This window comes from Macrobrachium rosenbergii, chromosome 21, assembly GCF_040412425.1.
Source record: "Macrobrachium rosenbergii isolate ZJJX-2024 chromosome 21, ASM4041242v1, whole genome shotgun sequence".
Taxonomy (NCBI): domain Eukaryota; kingdom Metazoa; phylum Arthropoda; class Malacostraca; order Decapoda; family Palaemonidae; genus Macrobrachium; species Macrobrachium rosenbergii.
Window position 1 is genome coordinate 22,730,644 of NC_089761.1, and position 25,173 is coordinate 22,755,816.

Sequence of the window (25,173 nt, forward strand, 5' to 3'; positions counted from 1 at the left end):
GAGATATTTATTTATTCAAATAAATCGTGACAGAATACCAATAAAATATTAAACAACAGTCAGGATTCAAATGAATAACATATCTAATGTAAATGTCACGAGCATTGTCTTACTATTCGCGATAAATGCTTAATCAAATATTCACGATAATAAGTCTCATAAAAGATTAATGAATTGTATAATGCAAATTTGGAAAAGAAAGACGTCATTAAGAGAATAAAGTGGGATGCCAGAGGCTATTCTGAAATTCCTCACAATCTGGTCGACAGTAACATTATCTAACCTCACTGGCTATTAGCAAGGACTGACGGAAATTGACAGGTGAGCGACAGGCACATTGCTATGATTGCAAGGGACAATTGCAGGTTGTGGTATGCAATATTGGAAATCCAATACCTAATGCAGCGAAATGTTTAAGGCTGAACGTGGAAGCTGAGAAAACGACGAATTAAGATTATATTCAAATGGATGTAACTTGTCATATGAATGGGCTATTACCTAAACTTATGTCATGAAGGTAAGAGGCAAACTAAGAAAGAAACTAGACGATGACACAAATCCCAAACGCGTGCGCGCGCACACACACATATATATATACAGTATATATATATATATATATATATATATATATATATATATATATATATATATATATATATATATATATATATATATATATATATATATATATATATATACACATATACATACATACATACATATGTATATGAGAATGTATATATGTGCTTGCAGCCCCGGGATAAAATTCCTAAAGGCAAAAGGGATATGATTAAATTTACAGAGCTTAAAATTTTTCTGAGCAACGTTAATTGCATTAGTAGCTAATCTCTCGCTCGGTGAATTTAAGCAAAAGAGAATATAATAAGCAATAAGATCGATGGCCACCAATTCAAAAGCCAGACGTCAATGGGACATAATCTGTAACTCTCGTGACAATCTGTACAAGAATGGTGTGTGGCTAGCATCCCCGCCCCAAAAGTCAGTGTTTGGAAACTTGCAGCGGAAAGTGGATGCCAATGCGTTACAATGAAGCACGAGCAGAAAATTATGCATGTCGACGCAACTGAAGGAAGTGTTTGGTACAAAGAGCTTAAATCTGACTAAACCATTACCATATGACAAAGAGTGGTGGCAGGAAATTAAAGTCATAAGTTGGCTTTACAAAAAAAAAAAAAAAAAAAAAATAGAAATGATGAGTTTGTAATCAAAAGCCTACACTACTGTACAAACCGGCACTCTGCCAATTTATTAACTATATATGTAAAAACAAGCACAAAAAATAATTATATGCAAGGATCGAAAATAAACAAACATACAAGTTAACAGAGAAGACGTTGCTTTCGTTATGTACTTACAATTCACAGCCACAGTGATGGTCTTGGAGAGATTAGTCACCGAATTGGCAGCGTGACAGAGATAGGTGCCAGCGTGATCTGGCTCGGCTCGGGCAATGTACAGAGACCCATTGGACTGCTGCACTACTCTTGGGCTCACCATCTCCACGCTTCGAAAGGCATCGGCGCCTGAACCTGAGAAATGAAATACTGCACATGAGACCAGAGAAATTGTCATTTCTCTGAACAGTTAAATAGACTTTGTACTACTTCTTTGTTCTTTCGAAGTTGATGAAAAACCATTGCTACAGGACTCATCTACCAAATTCTATTAATGTATAAGTCTGCATCTTCTCTGGGCTTCTTGGAAGATGCGTCAAGAGAGGAAAAATGCGCGCGCACACACACACAGACACATACACACACATATATATATATTATATATACAGTATATATATATATATATATATATATATATATATATATATATATATATATATATATATATATATATATATATATATATTTATATTTATATTAAATTTCACATGTAAATGTTTTGTGACATAGCCTAATATTAGAACCACAAGTAAACTTTCTCTCTCTCTCTCTCTCTCTCTCTCTCTCTCTCTCTCTCTCTCTCTCTCTCTAAAACCCTGACTAACGAGTAATTAAATCTGCATTTGTGTCGCACTCATTAGATCAATGCCTTCATTAAGCAACCAAAGAATTGATTAAAAAGGAAACGAGATCTTGCTGAGCCATCGGCCAATAATTAGTAGAATGCTCCTCATCCAACCAGGCTTCCTTTTTTTTTTTTTTATAATCATTATCATTTTTTTTCTGGGGGTGGGCGGGGGCTTCCGTCAATAATGATTAGAATGCCAACCATTCATGCTTTCTTTTTCTTTCTTTCTTTTTGTACAGGCACACCGTGCAAAAAGATAATATGAAAGTCGTTGTACGACAGGGATTGGGAGAGATAAAAGAGGAAAATGGGGGAGGTTGGGAAAAGAGAAAGAGGACGCGAAGCCAATCAGCTGAATCTTTTGTTGCTGGGTAAAATGGTGAGATGTCAGATGAGAAAAAAAATCATCAATATTTTTCAAAAACGAAAGCTGAACTTTTTCTTGTCTCTTTTAGCATGATCAACGTAATCTTAAATGTGTAACTGTAAAAATGTCAATGACTTTCAACTATAGTTAAAAGTGATTTGATTTGCATACATGAAGAGCATGTTTCAAGTAAAAGTTTTACAATATAAATAATTAAGACTTGTAATCATGATGTAACTCTTAATTACAGACAAATCAATCAATGTAATATTTTTCCAGCAGACTTTGGCTGCACATGTACTAAGCTTATTTGTCATAAGCCCATTCTGCACTGCATATTTGCAACAAGTTTCATAACATCTCGTCTTTGCACGAGGAAATCAATACTTCTGAGTTAATTACGGGTCACATTCATCAGTACTCCAACAGAGAAATTTATTTCTTTCAAGCAAATCGATTCACAGCCACAGCAGAGAGTTTTCGGCACGTCCTTTAGGATTCCAGTGTCATTACCCTGACCTCAGCATTGAATTATGTACCTGGTAGTTAGCAGTGCAGGTCAGAGCTAAGACAGAGAAGGATATGGGGTGAACAACCTCATTTCGAATGTGAAATACATAATTTTCGTGGAATCATTATTTTGAGCTCCAAAAATTCAGACACTGAACATTCTGACCCCAAGTTGACTGCATAAATTCGGTTAATACCCATGCATATAATGTCTGCCAATTTTCAATGCAGTCAATTAAATCTCTGAATTCATAAATAAAATAAAAGATACTGAGACGAAGTACAGACATTACACGTGAGGAATGAATTGAAGAATTAGAAAGAAAGAAGCGAGAAGAAGGAGGAGGAGGAAGAGGGGGAGGGGGAGGAGGAGACTATATCGATTCCTATGGTAAATAATAAATGAGGAGGGTTATTACTTCACCGCCACTAAATTACCCTTCGTGCTTGCCCCTCTAAGGAAAAGGAAGGGCGTGGACCGCACTGCTTTCGAACTGACCAGCTCATTAGTTTAACCAGCTTTATTAATAATAATGCATGAGATGCGCTTGCATGCTGGAGCTCAGACTGACGGCCCTGTCCGGGTGCACAGACGCGAGCATGCATTTGTTTGATCAGATTAAAAGTTTAATAAGTGTTGCTTTAATTGAAAGGGATTTGAAATTAATCACCACTTCCAATATCGCGTTTATTGCGGGATTGCATCGTACTCCGGGGAGGAAAACCTCTCCCTCAGTGAACCAATAATCAAATGACACGCCCGCCAGCTCCTATCATTCACAGGGCAAAATTAAATGCGCCTCTCATAATGCGCCCCGTAAGATTCGTCAGGGCATGGAATACTTCCCCATGCCCTTGACAAACATCTAAATATATTTAGTGGTTATATGGCTTGTGGTAATAGCAGTTATCTATCACAGTAGCCCTATACACACACACACACACATATATGCATATATACATATACATTCACAAATACTGAGCCGCAAAAATCGTTTAATATCCAGTTCACTACATCTCAGGAATGACTGACACCAAAGGGGAATTATAATTGAAAAGCGTTTCGTCACCAATGAGATTCGAACCGCTGCCTGGTTTAGAAACCATAATATACAGTGACTATTGACCACTTAGTTATCAAACAGAGATACAAGTTGATATCTTCGTGTATGTGACAAAGAATATATATATATATATATATATATATATATATATATATATATATATATATATATATATACACACACACACATATGTGTGTGTGCGTGTTTGTGTGTATTTGTACTGTGCTGACAGTGGATTTGAGATGAGGAAGATGAGAGTAAACGTGGGCATGAGTAAGTTTATGAGAGTAATTGGGAACTCTGAACTGATGGAGCAGTGAATATTATAATAGACGGTGGAGAAAATGGAAGCAGTATATCATCTGGGAGTAAAGCTTTCAAATGATGGTAGGATGAGAGGTAAGGAAAGAAAGAAAGGCAGAAAAATCAGTGCATAGGATTGTGCGGAAGCCTAAAGTAACTCTGGAACACAAGTTAGAATGGATAAAGGCACTGTTGAACAACTCTTCTCTGTACAAGTGAAGTGTGGATGTTGAATGCGAATGGAAAACAAAAGGTGGAAGCTGTAGAGATGAACTGTTTACGCAGTAAGCGTTGAGGGGTAAGAAGAGGAAGACCTAGAAATGGAAGAGGAGGAAGACCTAGAAATGGAAGAAGAGGAAGACCTAGAAGGGGAGGAAGAGATAGAGTAGAAGGATTATTGAAAAGGAGAGAACTCAACTTCCAGGAGACGATAGAGAGTTTGCAAGATAGGAGGGAAATAGCGTAGTGTGTGCAGGAGGATTCTACGTTCTGCTGATGAGCCTCCTATGTAAGTGTATGAAGCGGAGACTGTTGTGGAAGTTTTCTTCACAGAGGATTCATCCATGACTCAGCACTTAAGATTAACTGTGGCAATGATCAATGTCATATCTTTTCCTAGATGAAACGGCTTTATGTTATAAAATGCATACTTTTTCAAGTATGTACGTGCAATCATTAATTTTCACACGGCAGACATACATCCATATATACCCATTATATAGAGTCACACAGAAAAACAAACGTATATATATACTGAAGATGGAGGTAGATGTACCTGTCAAAGCTCGGAAATAAAGAATCTCCTCCTTTGTATCTTAAGTATTATTAAGGTCCTTTGTGAAAGCAGTAACTTTCTAGACAGCGAATGTTTTGGAGTATGTGATATATATACAGTATATATATATATATATATATATATATATATATATATATATATATATATATATATATATATATATATATATATATATATATATATATACTCAAAAGTTCAAACAACACAAATTCGCTGTGGATAAAGTTATTGCTTCCATAGAGGACCTCAACAATGCGGAAGGTTCAAAACTTACTGTAATATGAAATGCCGTTCTCGATATCAGAAAATAGAAAAGGTCACCTCAGCAAATGGATTACTTACTGTTTGGGTCATCGTCAATCTTCTTCTTCCAAGTGACACTTGGATCCGGGTGGCCTCGGGCGACGCAGTCTATCATGAGGGCGTGACCCCGGCTCACTCGGGCGTCCATAGGTTCCAGCACCCACGTGGGAGGCACTGAAGTGGCAGAGGGATAAAGGTCAGAACACAGGAAGGGATTCTAGGGTCCTCTGCACCAAAACAGGAAAGAAGTCCTGTCAATGAGCTAACATATTATAATATTAAGTAATAACTTGAGGAAATAAACGACTGGAACGTGGGCGAAAGACGGTTGAAAATTTGAATTTTTAGGCAGTAGATAAAAGCGTGTATTTTTAGGTAGTAGATAAAAGCGTGTATATTCCGACAGAAGACGTATATTGCGAATCAGTGAACGCGATGACCGGTTCAAATGAATACCCGCCATGTCCAAGTACGAAATCAAGTTTGCTGTAAATAAAAACTTTAATTACATCCCTTTAAACCTGACAAGTAAACAGCACAAGTCACTTCATTAGTACCGAAACAACCATACCTACAATACAAACAACAAAGTCGCAACATTTCATGAAACCTGATATTCAGTGAATAAACTCACGAAGCAATGATTCCACTGCACCCGTCTAACACGGTGGAGGCTAGGACTTGCTACGAACAATGTCAGATTCTTTGCCGTTTCCGTATTCTGTCGAAAAACACAATGACGGCAAACCGTATAAGCGGAGGATGTCATTCGAGCCGCCCTTTGGGCTTACGCCTTTTGTTGATTCCATCATTATAGCTCTTTCTTAATAGGGATCGCTCTTCGATACATGTGTTGTTAAAAAAAAAAAAAAAAAAAAAAAAAAAGGCACAAACACCATATGATTCACTTTACAAGCACCGCATTAATAGACTAAATGATAGTCTTATGGTTAAACAGTGTACAAAATAATTACGAGCGTACAAAATTCGATATGCCCAAGGGAAAATTAGGTTAATATCCTGTGAAGACTAACTGATTTACCAAAGAGCAGTTTCAGCCCATAAGATATCGAATGTTGCACCTCGTAATGGACTAACATTTAAATAAATAAATAAATAAAATTCATAAGAACTTTTCAAAACCGAGTGCCAAAAGACCACACCGAAAAGGCGACAATACATTAGGTTTTATGCCACATCAAATAATTGAACATACAAGACGTATAGAACATTGCTGTGAAACACATCGAGTGGTTCACTGTCATAAAAAAAAAAAAAAGGAGGGACATCCGGGAGCTTCGTTCAACTGAAACGTCAGTGACGATAACATCGTCTACGTAAACCATTTCGTGTCTGAAAATTATGTAAAATACAAATTACATACAAATATGCACGTTTCACAATGAAAATCGTAAAAGTTACAAAACTATACAGAATATCATAAAGATTCAACATGTAGCATTGGAGAAATTACGACATGAGAAACACAAATGTTGTCTAAAACGTATCATGATTCCAATACTGACTGCAGATATCTATGATAAGAATAACAAAGTTCGTTGGTTAACGAAATTAATGAAAATAACATAGTTCGTTGGATACCGAAAATACCGCACATCATTAAATAAAGGATAAGATCAGCTTCTACAAAGGCGTAAAACCGAGTCCGGCAGTATACGTTTATTTATGAAAGAGTTGCAAGTTCCTGTGATCGGTATCAACAGATGGTCTTCACTCGCCGAGCAAGAGGTGAGGACGAAGGTTAAAATTATCAAACAAATCACTGACACGAATTCGTTTGATCAATAACCACACGTGTGCTGCGATTACCTGCCAAGTAGTGAGTATGAAGGTCACCATTATCCACCAAAATGTTTAGGTTAAAGGTTATGCATTCCAGAGTTAAAAGGAACCAACGTCAGCTTATGATAATCAGAATCGTGGGCGATCTGTGTGATCATCTCACGATGTTTTATCAGGATCTTGAAGTAATTTACATGAAGATAATTGCTGATATTTGGTACGAGATGAATATGCAAGTCATATACCCGCTCTGCACCAACATTACAATCAGACTTACTGCCGAGATTCAATCACTCTCTCCTTTAATGACGAGGACATTGATGCGAGTAATTGGCAGTTCCTCCTATTGTCAGTAATTAAAAACTTTCGTTAAGGCGATACCACACGAGCAAGAAAATATACGCATGAGCTAATAATGGCTACTCGGGGCAAAGTTTAGCAGCAAGATCTCGAGAATCATATCGTGTTTTGATTATTTTCTTCTTGAAAAATTAAAGAAATCTTGATCGAGACACCACCTTCCGAAACACCACTGGTATTAAATCATTTGCCGCAAATCTTGAATGTAAAGAGCACTACATATCCGTTGTAAATAACTTTTCAATAGAATCACACCAATTTGTGATTGCTGATTCGTATTTTGTAAACTGTTTTCATATTTTATCATCAAGAATTGTGATTATAACTAAAAGGGCATAAAACACCTTACTCCTTGTCTCTCACTGACGCTAACGTAAACCACATAAGGCCGATTCGCGACTGAAACTCATATTTCATGTTTAAAAATGATTCACTTCAAATTCTTGATTCCGAAAACATTTTCATCTACTAAAACGGGTTTAAGAATTCTTAAAATTATGTTTTTTCAAGGCTGGACCTGCATTGAAAGGTAAAATGTTTTATTAGTGTTCAGGGAAGCTAGAAATTCCCTTAAATATAACAATATCATCTTATCAAAAGACACTAAAGCTAATCTTATTACTAACTTCATGCAGCTGATGGATAATGCTTCACCTGGTGCATACCAATTACAAGAACAAATAATTTCCATTAAACATAACAAGGAAATAACTGGAGATATTTATTGTTTTATGAAATCCACTAGGAAACCATTATCCATCGTTCCAAACGGGAAACAGACCATGCTCTACGGTGGGAAGGAACAGAGAATATTCAAATAAAACTCGGGAGGAATTCATGAGGAAGGAGAGACATGCACATGGTGGGAGACAAGAGGAACAGAGAGAGGAAAAAAAACAAGAGACATGCATATCCTACAGAGCGTGAGTTATATAACGTAGATGCTGATATAACGCAGCAGCAGCAGCAGTAGTGGTGGTAGTAGTAGTAGTAGTAATGGTATTAATAGTAGTAGTAGTATTAGTAGGAAATGGTCGTTGCAGTGGCAAGGCGTAGCTACGCAGGTGCTGTGGTTTGGTTGGTGGGCGGTGAAACTCGGTGTGAGATAGAGAACGTTACCTTGGCTACGCTACGTGAGATGTGCTATTACTTTTTTTTTATCTTTAATCATATATTTTTTTTTTTGGTGGGTGCTGTGCGATTGCTGTGTGGAGGCTGTAGACCGCCGACTACCTTACCGTGGACGCTGAGGGAGGCAGTGAAGCGAACCACGGCGGCCTCATTGTGCGCCCTGCAAGTATAGCGCCCTGAGTGCGCCGCCGTCAAAGTCATGGCAAGGACACTTGAGAATTCATCTATGACCTTCACCTGTATATCGGGCGGCCCTCCCAAGGAGAGAGGCCGCCCGTCCTTCAGCCATTCCAGTTTTAATGGGGAATCCCCCTGATTGACTCCACAAACCACACGGGTTCGCATGCCTTCGGACAAACCATCTTGGAACGAAAAAGGTTCAATACGAGGGGGAACTGTAAAGGGGGCAGATAAAAAACACTAAAGTTAGGATTTCGTTCATCACACACATATCGAAGAGACGAGAAAAAAGATAAAAATAATAAGAAAAAGTGGAGAGGAGTGGACGGAAATTTGGTGGTTGGGGGATAGACACACTAGGGGAGGTTCGGATAGGATGAAGGATGAGGGGAAAGGAGACTGACGGCATGGGGACTGGAAAGGAGTGATGGAGGAACAGTTAGGAGGATTGGGGGAGACCAGCAGGATTCCCACGAAGATATAATAAAAGATTTTAAAAGACGTGCCAAGGGGGGTTGGGGAAGGCTTGCATAACCTACCCTTTCTTTTTAAACAGGGAAGGATACCAGAAGGGGGGGGGTCAGGGGGGAGAAGAGGGGCGTGTTATGATAAGGGCGGGATGGAGCATGTAGTGTACCGTGGACAGTTAGCGTGTAGGTGATGCTGGCAGAGGCTGCATCATTGGTGACGACGCAGCTGTAATCTCCCCCGTGGTGTCTTTGCACACTCTCGATGCTGAGCACAGAGTTGAAAGCGTTCATTGTCATCACCGTCAGGCCGCTGCCCCCGTGACCTCCTCCTCCTCCTCCTCCTCCCCCTCCTCCAACGCCCCCGAGAGGCAGGGGGGACCCATCCCACAGCCAACGGAAGGTCAGCGGCTCGTCCCCGCGGGAGACGGTGCAGGTAATGGTCACCCGTTCCCCGGCATTCACCAAACCGTTGGCCACGAATGGGCTAAGCTTGGGGGGAACTAGAGGACACGGGTGGGGTTAAACATTAATTAGTTGGGGGAAAAAAATTGAGAGTTGTAGTTGTTTTATCTGGTGCTTACCTGTTGTTTTTTTCTGTGTGATTGCATGACTTACATACCTGCGATGGGACAGGTTAAATAATTTTAGGAATTAAAAATGTACCATAAAGCAGATACTAACACTTGATGTTAGAGGTGAACTGTTTGCAATCTTAATCTTGAATGAAACTGTGACAGCAAATATTACTTCTATCAAATCCTATTATATCATATTACTTAAAATTACCTTTAAGCACATAAACTCGAATTACTCTCCATTCTTATGATGAGAAACTAAAGAAAAAAAATTATCAAATGTATTTTACCCCTGTAGATGTGAAAAAAGTTTTGTGGTTATATATTTTAATGGTAACAGCAATGGTAACAGTAGTGAAAAATTTGGCTTTTTAATACAGTAATGTAAAACTTGGCTTTTTAATAAGGAGTAAAGTTAAAAAGCAGAGAGAAGTTTGGTTTTCTTAAAAATATGAAAGTTGTTCTAAAATAGTCAGTTGATGAGAGGCTGGGATTACCGCAGAATTTTCCAAGAAGACAAAGCCATTTCATGGCCATAAGTTGATTAAAGAGTTAACACGTTACCGCAAAGGTTAATTACAGATTTACTTTCTTCATTACCGAGGATTAATTACAGAATTTTTCATCGTCATCCTCACAGGTCAATTACAGAGTTTACAACTGCATCCCCCATAAGATTAATAACAGAATGGGCAATTTCACTCGCAGAGGTTAATTACATAATTGAAATCTTCATTACCAAAGATTAAATACAGAATTTACATCACATCCTCAGAAATTAACTAAATAATTTACATCTCTATTGCCAAAGGTTAATAACAGAAAGAGAATCTTTCGTAACCTGGCAACACGAGAGAAAATGAGAGCACAATCCACAGTTAAGGGCATAAACAGCATATAAGATTTCAGCAATTTGGGGTCATCTTCAAAATATTTTATGGGTATGACCTTTTTTTTTTTTACGTCGGTCAGCTCTGGAAAAGCTACGAAAAAGATTATCTGGAAAGTCATTGAAGGCTTGAAAAACTGAAAGGGTAAGTATAATATTACAGCCTTACAATCGACTTAATGTGATGTGATGATGGGTTTAAAATTGTTCGAATTCCTACAATAAATTAACGCAGTTAATATTTCACTTAATGATATAACAATGTACATAAATAAGAACACATACAAAAACAAGCGCACGCACAAACACACACACATATATACATTATAATTAGATAAATTAGTGACACACATTCAGAAGAAAATTTGGATTAAAACTAGTTTGACTCCTACAATAAATTAGCGCAATTAATATTTCACGTAATGATAAAACCATGTACACAAATAAGTGTACAAAACAAACACATACCACACCAATATATATATATATATATATATATATATATATATATATATAATATATATATATATATATATATATATATATATATATATATATATATATATATATATATATATATATATATATATATATATATATGTGTGTGTGTGTGTGTGTGTGTGTGTGTGTGTATGTACATAAAAACAATTACACTATAATTACATAAATTAGCGACACACATTCAGATGAACATTTTCAAAGAAGTCAAGCAATGAACGTCACCTGAAATATGAGGTTCGGCAGTAGTATATATAGAAGATGATTCTCAAAAGCTATGCGCATCAGGCTGATAATGAACACTTAGGAAGGAAATTATGTCTGAGCAAGGAAGGTTGGAAGGAAATTATGTCCGAGCAAGGAAGGTTGGAAGGAAATTATGTCTGAGCAAGGAAGGTTGGAAGGAAATTATGTCCGAGCAAGGAAGGTTTTCCTTTGAACAAAAACGTGTACGTATGCATATACATATATATATATATATATATATATATATATATATATATATATATATATATATATATATATATATATGTGTGTGTAATGTGTGTGTGTGTGTGTGTGTGTTGTATGTATGTGTATATGTGTGTGTGTAAGCTGGAAGTCTTGTGCACTGTGAAGCACTTCCTTTGTGCACAATGGTGCACTGCAGAGGGACCATGGCCTTCCATTGCCTGGGTTTCATGTTCCTTAGTTTGGGTATCCGACATAATGTTTTATTATACTAATTTTTTGTCTATATTTAAGCTATTATCAATATATCCACTGCGCTGTTCCTTACATTTCCTACAAAAAGGCAGTTTAAATTGTGGAAGGTTCCACTGCAGTCCACGTTTCTTCGGTTTGTCCCATAAAAACTACCCTATTTCCTTTATAATAATAATAATAATAATAATAATAATAATAATAATAATAATAATAATAATAATAATAATAATAATAATAATAGTAATAATGAATGAATGAATGAAATACGACTTATTTCATCATCCGTCCCTTACAGTTCACGTAGGTGCATTTCATCGCATAATGATCCAATATATTCAACTCTGTCCCAATTATCAATGAAGCTCTTTATCATTACTGTCGAAAATGTTAAATGCGCAGTAATATATGAAAGACGATAAAATCTAATGGAATTAATGATATGACATTACAAGCCTAAGTTATCAGGGAAGAAGATGCTACAACTTCATCATCTTTATACTTCTACTATATATTTTTCCAAATTAAAATATCCAAGCCTAACGATTTCTAAGGAAGTCCGGATGCTTTTAAATCTAAAGACTAGAAATCTCTATATTCTAAACCCAGTCGTTTCATTAATCTATAACTTTTATTAAAAGTAGGATCAATTTTAAACTCTAGAGTGCTTTCTAAAGTAAGGAACTGTCCTATATGATACTGAAAAAGGTTACCAAACAGTCTCTGAATTGGGCTGAATATAGAATTTAGGCTAAAGGACAAGCACTGGGACCTATGAGATCATTCAGCGCTGAAACGGAAACTGACAGTAAAAGTCTGAAAGGTGTAACAGGAGGAAAACCTCGCAGTTGCACTATGAATCAATTGCTAGGAGAGGGTGGAAAGTAAGACGGAAGAAGAATATGAAAGGAGGTACAGTAAAAGGAACGAAAGGGGTTGCAGCTAGGGACCAAAGGCACGCTGCAAAGAACCCTAAGTTATGCTACAGTGCACCGCATGGGGTGCACTGACGGCACTACCACCCTACGGGGTGAACAGTCTTTCATTATTATCTATACTTAATAAGACTTTCAATTCCCTTAAACTGACGAAAGGTCGGTGGCCAAGTCATCTCAGGGGGAAAGATAAGCAGCTCGTATCTAAGATATTGGCTGCCATGAGTATTACTTTTAGGTTTCTAAAAGGATTTTGTACAATAGTGACAAAAATGATGACCATAAAAATAATAGCTATAATTATCTTGATCATCTTTCTAAAGAAACGTGTGTATGATTAAACTGTATCGATATAAAGCATTTGTTTACTATAAAAAAATTAAAAATATACATAATGAAATGTTATCATTATAACTACTAGCAAGCACGAGCGTGTGCATGTTATAGTAAATGCATCTGTCAATAATAATAATAATAATAACAATAATAATAATAATAATAATAATAATACCATCTCTAAAATTGAGAGAAACCCTCGAGAGCAAAAATATGATTTAAAAATCCTTTCCGTGTTTCTAACCCTGTTTCTAAATGTATCTATGTCAATAATAATAATAATAATAATAATAATAATAATAATAATAATAATAATAATACCACCTCTAAAATTGAGAGAAACCCTTGAGAGCAAAAATACGATTTAAAAAATCCTTCGGCAGTTTCTAACCGTCCCACAATTCCCCCATCCAGCTCTCGACTACGGACTACTGCATAAATGCAGAAGGAATTGTACCCAATGATATTTACTCAGAATTTCTGGAACAGGGCCAAAATCCGGCACTTCGAGATACGGCACTAGAAACGACGACCCCCGTTAGAGGAGGACCATTTAGAACGGACAGTGCCAGGCGAGTCAAGTGACGGGAGGAGGGGGAAGGGAGGAAGGGGAGGGGAGGAGGGGAGGGTGGTCGTTAAGAACGGTCATTATCAGCTGATGAACGTTGAGAAGCGTGGCCGGTTCATAATGGCGGTAATCAAAACCTCATATGTTATGGTGTTCATTTCTCTCTGGATACTGCCTGTCATGTCTTTGCACTCATGTATATATATATATATATATATATATATATATATATATATATATATATATATATATATATACATATATATATATATACATGTATATCTCTCTACATACATACGTACATGCACATTATATATATATATATATATATATATATATATATATATATATATATGTATGTATATGTATATACTATTGTAATGCTGTACAATATGCATATATGTATATATATATACATATATATATGTGTGTATGTGTTGTGCATGCACAGGCGAGTGTAAATGCACGCACGCGCGTAGACACACGCATTCTGTCTATACAAATATCAACTACACCCATACGAAATTTTGAACTGAAAATTAAAAGTGCCAAATAATGTCTTGTACCTTAGAAATTTCGGAGCACTTTAAAAAACATGTGTGCGTGTTTTTAACGTGTTGCACATAATTATGCTTTAATCTTAAGAAATTTTACGGTAATATTGCGACGTCTCCTTTCACTCCAAGTAATCAACACGAGCTTACTACAATGTATATAACACATATACAATTAAATTTTCATACATACACAGCAGACATATTTATGCACACCAGCTTATATATGCAGAGGTAATCTCTTCACGGTAAATCTTTTGCAGCTGTCTAAAATTAAACTAATTAATCTCGGAGATAAATCGTTCCCTGTTGCAGATATTAAACGTGAAGTGAGCGTAAATTAAGAGAGAGCTCGGAAAATACCGATCTTATTAAGCAAGGTAAAAGTAAAATGATCACCCGAAAGTGAGTTAAATAAAACAAAAAAATTAGTAATGATATAAATTTGAAAAGGGTAGATATTGTATAGTAATGACCATATACTGAAAATGGTCTCGAAAAAAAAAACTGCTTTTAATTCACATAACTATCACAAATTCTCTCCATCTAAAACACCCACTCAACCACATCATACAATATTAAACCTCATCCATGTTTGCCCACTTTGAGGACATTCAACCTCCCCAGTCCCAGCCTAACTCTAACAACATAAAAAAAAGAAAACAGCCTATGATATCAACATAAAGACCTCACCCTTCCCTCCCAACATCACTTACATAAATTATGCATCCATATCACTTAAAACCCTATCAGAATTGGTCTTAAATCTCCTTTTATCCCAGATCTCTAGATTCTTATTTCCTTGAATTTATATTATTCCACTATTTTTTTTTATCTTGGAAAACACTTCCCATTGCCTAATCGGTATTACGTATTGAAAGTACAGCTTCAACGTAACAATTAAAAGGTCAGAAAGTTGCCATTCAAAAGTAAGACGTATAATATACATACACAATATCAATATGTATATATACATACATATATATATATATATATATATATATATATATATATATATATATATATATATATATATATAGTTAGTTTAATACTCAAATAATACATACACACACAATGTGACTCAATCTTCTTGAGAATTTTTCAGTATCATATCAAGTTTATATCACTACACACTAATTTAAAAGAACTACTAGTTTCCAAAGATTAATACTTATAAATACACCGAAGCGATCACAACCCTACAAAACTCACCTAATACGGATACTTGTACGGAACCCGTCGCCGTCCGCCCTTGGTTCTTGGACGCCGAACACGTATAGATGCCGACGTCGTCTGGTCTCTTCACGGTCTCTATGATCAGAGTCCCGTCGGTCTCGACGCGCCGTCCGAGGCTGGCTGTCAAGGCTATGCCCTCTGCAAGGAAGTAAGCAGGACCAAATAAATCTTTTGATATGAAACTTTAGTCATTTTATTTGATATCCTCTGGCGACTTACACGATTGACCAGGTAGGGCCCGGAGGGAGTTCAATGTTTTCCTGAAAGTTGGGGGCGAGATTCTCTGAAATTGTAAGCTCTAAATAAAATGAATTATGAAATGGACAAATTTAATTTAATGTTGAGTATCCTCCTTGGCTACGTTAGGATGTTTCAATGAAAAGAGTACATTATAGTAACTTTGTATATCAAACATTCACTGGATTTGAGGGGGGATTAAACCATAATCTGTAACCAAAAAAAAAAAAAAAAACAGAACTCTCTGGTCATAAAACATCTAATGCATAATTTACAAGATAAACATTTTAACTATAAATTCGAACCTATTGCATTTCCATGTAGCCTATATGGATCCAACTGTTCATCGTGGAGCGTGAACCTCTTTATCTATAAGAAAAAAAAAAAACTTCGGACGGTTTGGTCTGTTACCGTAATGGGAGAAAAATGCTAACTACTGGACCACCACCAACGCTGGTGGGTACCAAAACTGGAGTGGCCTGAAACATTTACTTGAAAAGTTTTGTACGAACTCTCATCCAGAACGCAAGGGGCCAAAGTACATAAAAACAAATAGAAAACTAAAAATACAAATAAAGGATTAATCTCTTCCTCTCATCTCTACCCTTATCACTGTCCCTTCTGCAGAAAAGGAAACAACGTCTCATTTGAAAGCTACTTAGGAGCTTATCTGAGCATGCTGTTCCCTACTTAGTCCCTCGCTAATGGCGCGGTACGACGATTCCAGCTTCCGTTCCCGGCACCAGTGTGACGTGCGCTGCCTGTGATATGATACGTTTTAATTTCCTCGGAATATAACCCTTTATTTTCTATAAAAAAGGAAAGAAAGAGACGAAAAAAATAACGCCCTGGGAACCATGCCAGTTTTTTCAGGCTCTTATCGTGACATTTTTATTAGAATGCCCCGCCTGGAATATTTATTTTCATAATTATTTTTTTTTTCGTCCAGAATTCCATTCTATGCCAAGTAATTAACGATGACAAGAAAACAAGTTTGGCAAATTGTTACCAGGAGAGAACGTCCGCAATATTTGTAAAAATGCTAAGCTGCCAATTAACGTCTATTGCTGTTTCATAAATTAATGGCATAATTTATTCTTTAATTACTTCAATTAGAGAAGTCGCTGTGTTTTTCAAGAAACATAATGACATACTTCAAGAACAGTATTATAATATGAATTCTTGCAGAGTATGGCAATCTCTAAATCCACTTCGCTTATACTTTATGTCCATATATATGACCAATTATCTCCCTTCCCAGTTTCTCTCTCTTTTATACCATATTTTCCTTCCATCTCTCTCTCTCTCTCTCTCTCTCTACTGACCTACCATCAGTATTTCTCTTTTTTCTCTCTCCCTACTGGAACGGTATATTCATCTCCATATCCCCTACTCTCTCTCTCTCTCTCCTTGCACTTTATTTTTATCTTTATATCACGTTATCTTCTATCTCTTTCAGCTTCATCAAAATTATACCATATTTCTTTCCTTCTATCTCTCTCTCTCTCTCTCTCTCTCTACTGACCTACCATCAGTATTTCTCACTTTTCTCTCTCTCCCTAGTTGAACGGTATATTTATCTTCATATCCACTACTCTCTCTCTCTCTCTCTCTCTCTCTCTCTCTCTCTCTCTCTCTCTCTCTCTCTCTCCGCTTGTTCCCCTTCCTCAACCTTCCCCCTTGAATACCTCGAAATATTGACAGGTATCCGTCAAAGAGATTGACAGAAAGAGAACCGCAGACTGGGACTATGCTATCCCGTACATTATCGGTATAATATGTCATTAATGGAAGGCCGAAAGGTGGAGGAGGAGGTGGAGGTCTTTAAAGTCCCACATCGACTTCCTATTAAGGAGGGGGTGGGGGCACCCCTCCCCAAGAGACATAAAGTAAGTGACCCCTTGCATTATATAATGTCCGTCAATATTCAATTTGATGAACGTACAAATTATTGTGATTTATAAATAGCAAAGTTCGGTTCGGATAAATTCTGATTTAGGTTACTTTGCCCAGGAAAGAGACACAAATCCAGATCTATGAATTTACATACGTTGTTACTGTGTTCGGTACATTCAATGGACATAAATTCTGTGTGAAATATTGCACTGGGTGTGGGGCTGTAATCGTCTTGTTCATAACAAACTCTAGCCTTCAAATAGCCTCAGAGTAGCTTTATCAATTGCAAACATACATGCATATATACATGTCTCCAAATGCGAAATATTCTTGATATCCATTACACTAATATAAGCAGCACGGAAATCCCCAAAAAGATTAGATATACAATTTATTTGTATTTGAAAAAAAGTAAGGGAAATTGACAAGGCTAAGCCCACGAAACTATCAAATACATAAGTAAAAAAAAAGTGCCGGTGACGACGGCCTTTGCTTGTTCCTTAACGTGCCCCAGGGATACACAGGCATCCCTCCCCCCTCCTGTTCTCACTTGAAGTCATTTTCTTCGTACAGAACTCAAAACATCTCTCCCTCCTCTTGGCTTAAGCCGGGAGAACGCAGTTCACATTATATGTTACTGTGTGAGTTTGTGTCGTTCCGTCATTACTATATGCGCGCGCACGTGCGCTTTGTGTATTTTCAAGGGAGTGTTGAAGATAAGTATTTCCTTGTAAACTAAACTGAGCTGTGCTTTTTGCGGTACTTTAAAAAATACCCCTGTTCAAGCTGCTAGAAATGTACACATCATAAATAGGACACGTGAAAATGAGTGTGCTTGTGTTTGTGGAGAGAGAGATAAAGAAACTTGTTTCCATATCTATGTGAGCACGCACATACACAATATACTCGTACATATGTGTACATAATATGAATATGTATCTATATATGTCTTATTTTTGAATTTAAATATATATATATATATATATATATATATATATATATATAAATATATATATATATATATATATATATATATATATATATATATATATAATAATAATAATAATAATAATAATAATAATATTATAAAATAATGGTATGAATGTAAACACCAACACAAAACTCAATGCTGAAAGCTGGAGCATTAATGCCATGTCGCAACAAAGCGTGTTTGGTTAGCGGGAGGATATTTTTTTTTATGATGCCCAATTTGTTATAATTGGAAAGGCCGAGGCAGCTCCCGCGCTCCAAGGAGGGAGACAAATTGGTCTCGGAAAAGAAAGCACACTGAGGTGTGCGTGTGTGTGTGTATATATATGGAGAGAGAGAGAGAGAGAGAGAGAGAGAGAGAGAGAGAGAGAGAGAGAGAATTTGCTTCTGAAAAGAAATCAAACAGGCGTGTGTGTATGTATATATATATATATATATATATATATATATATATATATATATATATATATATATATATATATGGGAGAGAGAGAGGAGGAGAATGACAGAGAGGAAAATTTTCTTGTCAGTAACCGTTAATGTGAAAGGACCGTAAGTATTCTGTTGGGAGAGATAATGGCTAACTCCGCGTAGTAAACTACATTGCTATATCTCATGATCTTATTATAACAGGATTATGACGTCACTATGACGTGACTGATGGGCTGGAATAAAGCCACAGGGTGCCCACTGATGAATGACCTCACACAGGAATGGCAATAAATTGCCACATGTAGTACGCTCTGTGGAAAAATGTTATTACCTAATCATTAAATAATTACGCGCGGGATTATGTGAACTAATTTGTGACCTTTACGGTAAGAGAATCTTCTGATGTAGATTTATGGTGTTCTATGGCGCCCAATCAGCCTGCGTCAGAGGTTAGAAAATTTCACGTTGTCACTATTATGACCTGACAAGGAAGAAAAAGAAAATTTCACGATATCACTATTATGACCTGACAAGGAAGAAAAAGAAAATTTCACAATGTCACTATTATGACCTGACAAGGAAGAAAAAGAAAATTTCACGATATCAATATTATGACCTGACAAGGAAGAAAAAGAAAATTTCACAATGTAACTATTATGACCTGACAAGGAAGAAAAAGAAAGTTTCACGACGTCACTATTATGACCTGACAAGGAAGAAAAAGAAAATTTCACGATGTCACTATTATGTCCATACAAGGCAGAAAAAGTAAATTTCACGATGCCCTGACAAGGAAGTACTCAAAATATTCAAAATCTATAATTTAGCGTGATTTTCACCATGAAGAACTGGTCGCACATGAAATATAAGAAATTATGCAATTAAATAACACCAAATCCTAATTTATTCTTCTTAGATTCTCAATAGAGATGAAACTGATATAAAAACTGAACAAATGTTTGGGAATGAAGGGAGACAAGACCCTGTGGGCTGCTCCATGAGCAACAAGCCGTGGCATAAGTATGACAACGAGACGTGACCTAGAGCTCTTGAATGCATTGCCACTCACATAAAAGCATCTAATAAAAGTAAAGGACAAAAAGGGGAGACTCTTTACCCTAATCTCCTTTCTGCCTTGCCAGCAACCCATTATGTACAAAGAAATGTTCCAGTCACAAAAACAATCAGCCCTTGTGTGTAAACCAATGCAAATCAAGTTTAGAGTAGACAGGCTCCACTTCTCATTATACAGTATATTATTTAAACTGTTAGCATATAAAAATTAAAAATGGAACGAGAATATCACTATGTGTATGTCTTGATAACAGGCTATTACGAACACTGTGTATACTTACATCAGAGAGAGATTTTCTAATAGGAGCGTTTTCTGTGAGCACTGGCAGCTAAGAAAGGTTACTTCTGAGTTGTGATAACAATGAATTTAATTCGGAGGATCACCATATTCCTTAAATATCACTCAATAATATATATATATAGAGAGAGAGAGAGAGAGAGAGAGAGAGAGAGAGAGAGAGAGAGAGAGAGAGAGAGACTAAATACATTTCCATTCCCTTTCCCTTTAGCCGCCGCCGACGTCAGGCCTTGATGCTCTGAAGCCATTCTAACTATTATCCGGGAAATGATCATCGAGTTAGGTGTTGAAATGAACTGACGGCGAAGCTCCTGAGGATCTCCTAGGATTATGGAGGCCCTTCCAATTTGCCTGAATAGAGGCAAGTCCTAATGCCAAGTCAGGTACGGTATTACTGATATACCCCGGCCGTGGCCAACCTCCCCCCGCCCCAGCACCGCCCTACGCCCTCACTACACTGCTACACTGCCCACCTTACTCCCAGGTCTTACTTCAAGTTGTTACCAATGGATGACAGACCCGTTCTTACGCTCAGTGTTGATTCGGAAGGATTATTTTATTTTCGCGTTTTCCCTTTTATGTTGGGGATGAGGATTCTAATCTGAATTCTAATATTTAAACTGATTCGTTTTTATCCTCGTTTCCTTTTTTTGATTTCGAAGGATTAGGCCAATCCGAGATTTCCTTCTTGAATAGTTTTTTTTCATACTTTTCTTATCAGGTGGGTTTGATAACGTTAACCGGAAATTTGACTTATTTAATTTCTTGTACACGTCTTTCTTCTTATTAGTGATAAGAAAGTTACTTTTAATTCTATTAAGTTCATTTTTAAATCTAAAAAGCCTTTTTCCACAATTTCCTTCTTGGCTGGTAATGGAAAGCTAGTGTGGGTTTTCAATTTTCAAAGCTAATTATTTAAAAAAAATATTTTCATAACTCTTAATTTTCTTTATATTTTCATGCATCTTTTATTAAAATCGTATTTTTCGTCTCCTTTTCTTATCCGACGTCCCCTAATTGGGACACCTCAAATGGGTCCTTTCTAAGTCTCGTGAGAGTGAGAGCTGAACTGGTTCGTTAATAGCCTCCACGACAGGGAAGTGAAACTACTGTACACAGAAACACAAAAGAAATTTTTTTTTCTAAGTACACCTAAAAAAGCAATAAAAGCAGGTAATTTAAAAATTGCAGACACCAACAGAATTTGAAAATAAAACAATCTGTTAAAAAAAAGTCTATCTAAAGAAGTAACTAACAGACCTTTGAAAATAAAACAAGTTGTTAAAAAAAAGCCTATCTAAAGAGCTAACAGACCTTTGAAAATGAAACAAGCTGTTTAAGAAAAAGCCTATAAAAAGATGTAACTAATGTAACCAACAGACTTTTGAAAATAAAACAAGTTATTTAAAAAAAAACTATCTACAGAAGTAAGTACCAGACCTTTGAAAATAAAACAAGTTATTAAAAAAAAAAAGCCTGTCTACAGAAGTAACTACCAGACCTTTGAAAATAAAACAAGTTTTAAAAATAAAACAAGTTAAAAAAAAAGCCTATCTAAAGAAGTAACTAACAGACCTTACGAACGAAAAATGCCGGGAAATAAAAGCACCCTTTTAAAACAGACTTGCGTAATGAATAACCGCCCATTTGATAGCAGACCTCCGTAATGAATAACCGGCGTTAATAACAAAAAGAGAGAGATAACAGAGCCGAATAACACTGCACGGGTAAATAACGTGCCATTACAATTCTGGCATGGGGAAGTGATGGAACACCATTTACACCGGCGGGCTTCTCTCTATATTCGCCCTGCAGACACAGGACTCGTAAAGCCTTTACGCCCAATATTTTTCCTGCGTTTTATTGCCCCCCCTGACGGATGCCGTTCTAGGTAGGCTGTGAAATTTCTGCTGGAATAAAAATAATTGGGTCATTTTTCCCTCCCTCTCTCTAAAGAGACATAATTGGTTGTTTTCTTAAAATTAATTAAGGTTAACGTCTGGATGTGAGATTTGTTTGTTTAAACGATTTATGGCTGAGTTTTTAGAATCATTTTTAGCGCTGGCTGGGTAAACACGGGGAAAATATTCTCTTATTAAAATAATAATTGCCAGGTATAAAAATGACGAGTTGAATCATAATAGAAAAACGCTACAAGCTGAATGCATACTTATTACATAAAAGATACTGGATTAATCTTTCTTGATAATGGGCAACTATATAATTACACGCATGTAAAGGATAAGTCACTTTCATAAAAGACAATTGGTTGCGTTTCTCATTAAACAAAACACACCTGTTTCATTCCTAAAATGACATATGAGATATTTTATAGTTGATGAGAATGAGTAAGGATGATTAAATAAAAACAAAAATAAAAAACTAGCCTGAAAGTATGAAGTAAATCAGACTTTCTGCTCGTAAAGTTACTTAAACTGCAGTATAAAAACCTACATTCGACATTAAGCTTAATTTTACATTACTGAATTGAAATTACCCAGAAAAAGGCCATCAACAAACTTTCATTAATGACCTACTGTGTGTATGGTTTTTGTAAAATAAATGAACGATATTTTGCCATTTAATCAAGAGGCAGATGTGATTTCATTTATTTCATAGTAATAAACTATTGAAAAAGAGCAAATATTAATTAAATGGATAACGGAGGGTATTACTTTATCTAATAAGAAAAATATTGTATGTAGAGGATACTTTACATTAATCAGCGCATACTCCACAACGCCTTAATGCCGACTGTTCCAAATGGAAAATGATGTTTTGCTTGCTGATCACAAAGTAAATGAATAAACATTAATAGAAATAAAAATAGCAATTAAGCCTGTTAATTCAGTGACTTTGCTCTTCATTGTTATTTCAAAACAAAAAGAAGCATTTGATAATGATGACGAACCAATAAACATATTTTGAGAGTATGGCTGGAAAATGTCTCTATGCACCATGGTCTACCTTCAACCAAGTCTGGCTGAAATCCTTCAACCGTACAGGAAGGGATTGCGATGAAAACGTAGTGTGACAGAAACACTGACGGGCAGACGAATTGACAATCTCCCTTCTTGTACATTATGCATAATGGTCTGCGTTCGTATCAAGTCTGACTAAAATCCTTCAACCGTTTGGGAGAAGATGCGATGACAAGGTAAGCATTGACAAAACACACCGAGGGACAAACAGACAACAATTTTGTTAGTAGAGGTTAAAAATACATGAAAATGGTCACATGATATATTGTACACATAAATGGAAGCCAGACGACTGCAGCAAATAATTACCATAAGGATGGCAGAAGAATGGAATTACTTAAATCATTTGGTTTTGGGAGTAAATATAACAGAAGGCATAAAATAACCAGTGGCTTTTAAAAATAAAACTTCAATTTTAAATGAACTTTCAAAAGTGCTGATGAAATGTAAACACGCACAAAAATGGTCTGATCCCGAAAACATTGTCAGGATCACCGAATTCCGGCAAAAATTCCGAATTATTTTTAGGTTACAAGAAACGATTCATGTGTCTTTGCGTGTTGGTCCTGTCAGGGGATGTCAAAGGCAGAAAACAGACAGCTTCATCCCTCCGATCGCCCTTTAACAACAGGAAATTGCATTCAAGGAGCAAATGATATCTCCGCTGTGATACGGTACTTGAAATACAAGTCAAATAACAGAGAAACAATTAAATAACAGAGAAACTGAAATCATCGAAAGTTCAAGAGTACAAAGAATCAGTAGCGCACATAAAACATACTTCACAACAATTAAGCTAGAAATCGTTCTAAAATTTACATAGTGACGCTAAAAAAATTAATTAAATTTAATTTATTTTGTCTTGCGTATTATTCAATCAAAAGCTCCATTTTTCCTTTACAGTGCAGTGGCCCAGCTACGAAACAAAATTATAGGGCTAAACTTTAGGTTTTACAAAATCAACCTGTCTGTCTCTCATGAAACCGAATATGAAATATACAATCTTACATGTTCCAATCATGCAATAATTCAGTCATTCATATATTTTGCTTAAATTAATATATTTACTTATCTCAGCGACCATCATCACAATTTATGTATTGCCTGAAGTTCCTTGATATAATTAAATATACAAAAAAAAATCAAGAATGACGGAGGCAGGAAAGCATATCAACTCCTTTATCCTAACATGGAACGCCAGGGCAAAATCCCAAAAATATTCCCTCTCTCGCTGAAACCGAAATATCAGATCCGTTTGTTAGACTGGAACATGCCTGTATCGGACACGACGAGTACATGTTCCGTACAGGAATATGCGTTGTACTATTAACCTTCCCGGACATCCAGTGCCAAAACAAACCCTGAGACTATGAGCTTCCCCTGTCCAAACCATTTTCCGTCAGAGAGAGAGAGAGAGAGAGAGAGAGAGAGAGAGAGAGAGAGAGAGAGAGAGAGAGAGAGGAGCACGCTTGACATCTGGTTTTCGGGCAAGAGAACAAGGTCTCCGGCAGCTCATCTGCCTTCCAAACATGTCTATAATGATAAAACAACCCATTATTCTGTTTCTGTTACTTTTCTTTCCTTCTCCGATAAAAAAAAAAAAACTTATACATCAAAAATCATGTATTGACTTTAACTTCTA

General features: G+C 36.3%; 1 protein-coding gene across 9 annotated transcripts in view; it reads right to left on the reverse strand.

The window, feature by feature from the left end:
- LOC136849810 (cell adhesion molecule Dscam2-like) overlaps nucleotides 1–25,173 on the reverse strand; it is a 427,710-nt gene that overhangs the window by 84,743 nt on the left and 317,794 nt on the right. For 5 of the 9 annotated variants that reach the window (XM_067123249.1, XM_067123244.1, XM_067123243.1 and 2 more), the window contains exons 13-16: nucleotides 15,600–15,761; nucleotides 9,498–9,830; nucleotides 5,426–5,560; nucleotides 1,377–1,550 (exon numbers count right to left, since the gene is read on the reverse strand). In XM_067123249.1, coding sequence (XP_066979350.1) covers nucleotides 1,377–1,550; nucleotides 5,426–5,560; nucleotides 9,498–9,830; nucleotides 15,600–15,761 — 804 coding nt within the window. Of the gene's footprint in view, nucleotides 1–1,376; nucleotides 1,551–5,425; nucleotides 5,561–8,787; nucleotides 9,076–9,497; nucleotides 9,831–15,599; nucleotides 15,762–25,173 lie in introns of all 9 variants that reach the window. The other 4 variants (XM_067123251.1, XM_067123246.1, XM_067123245.1 and 1 more) reach the window with 1 other exon arrangement.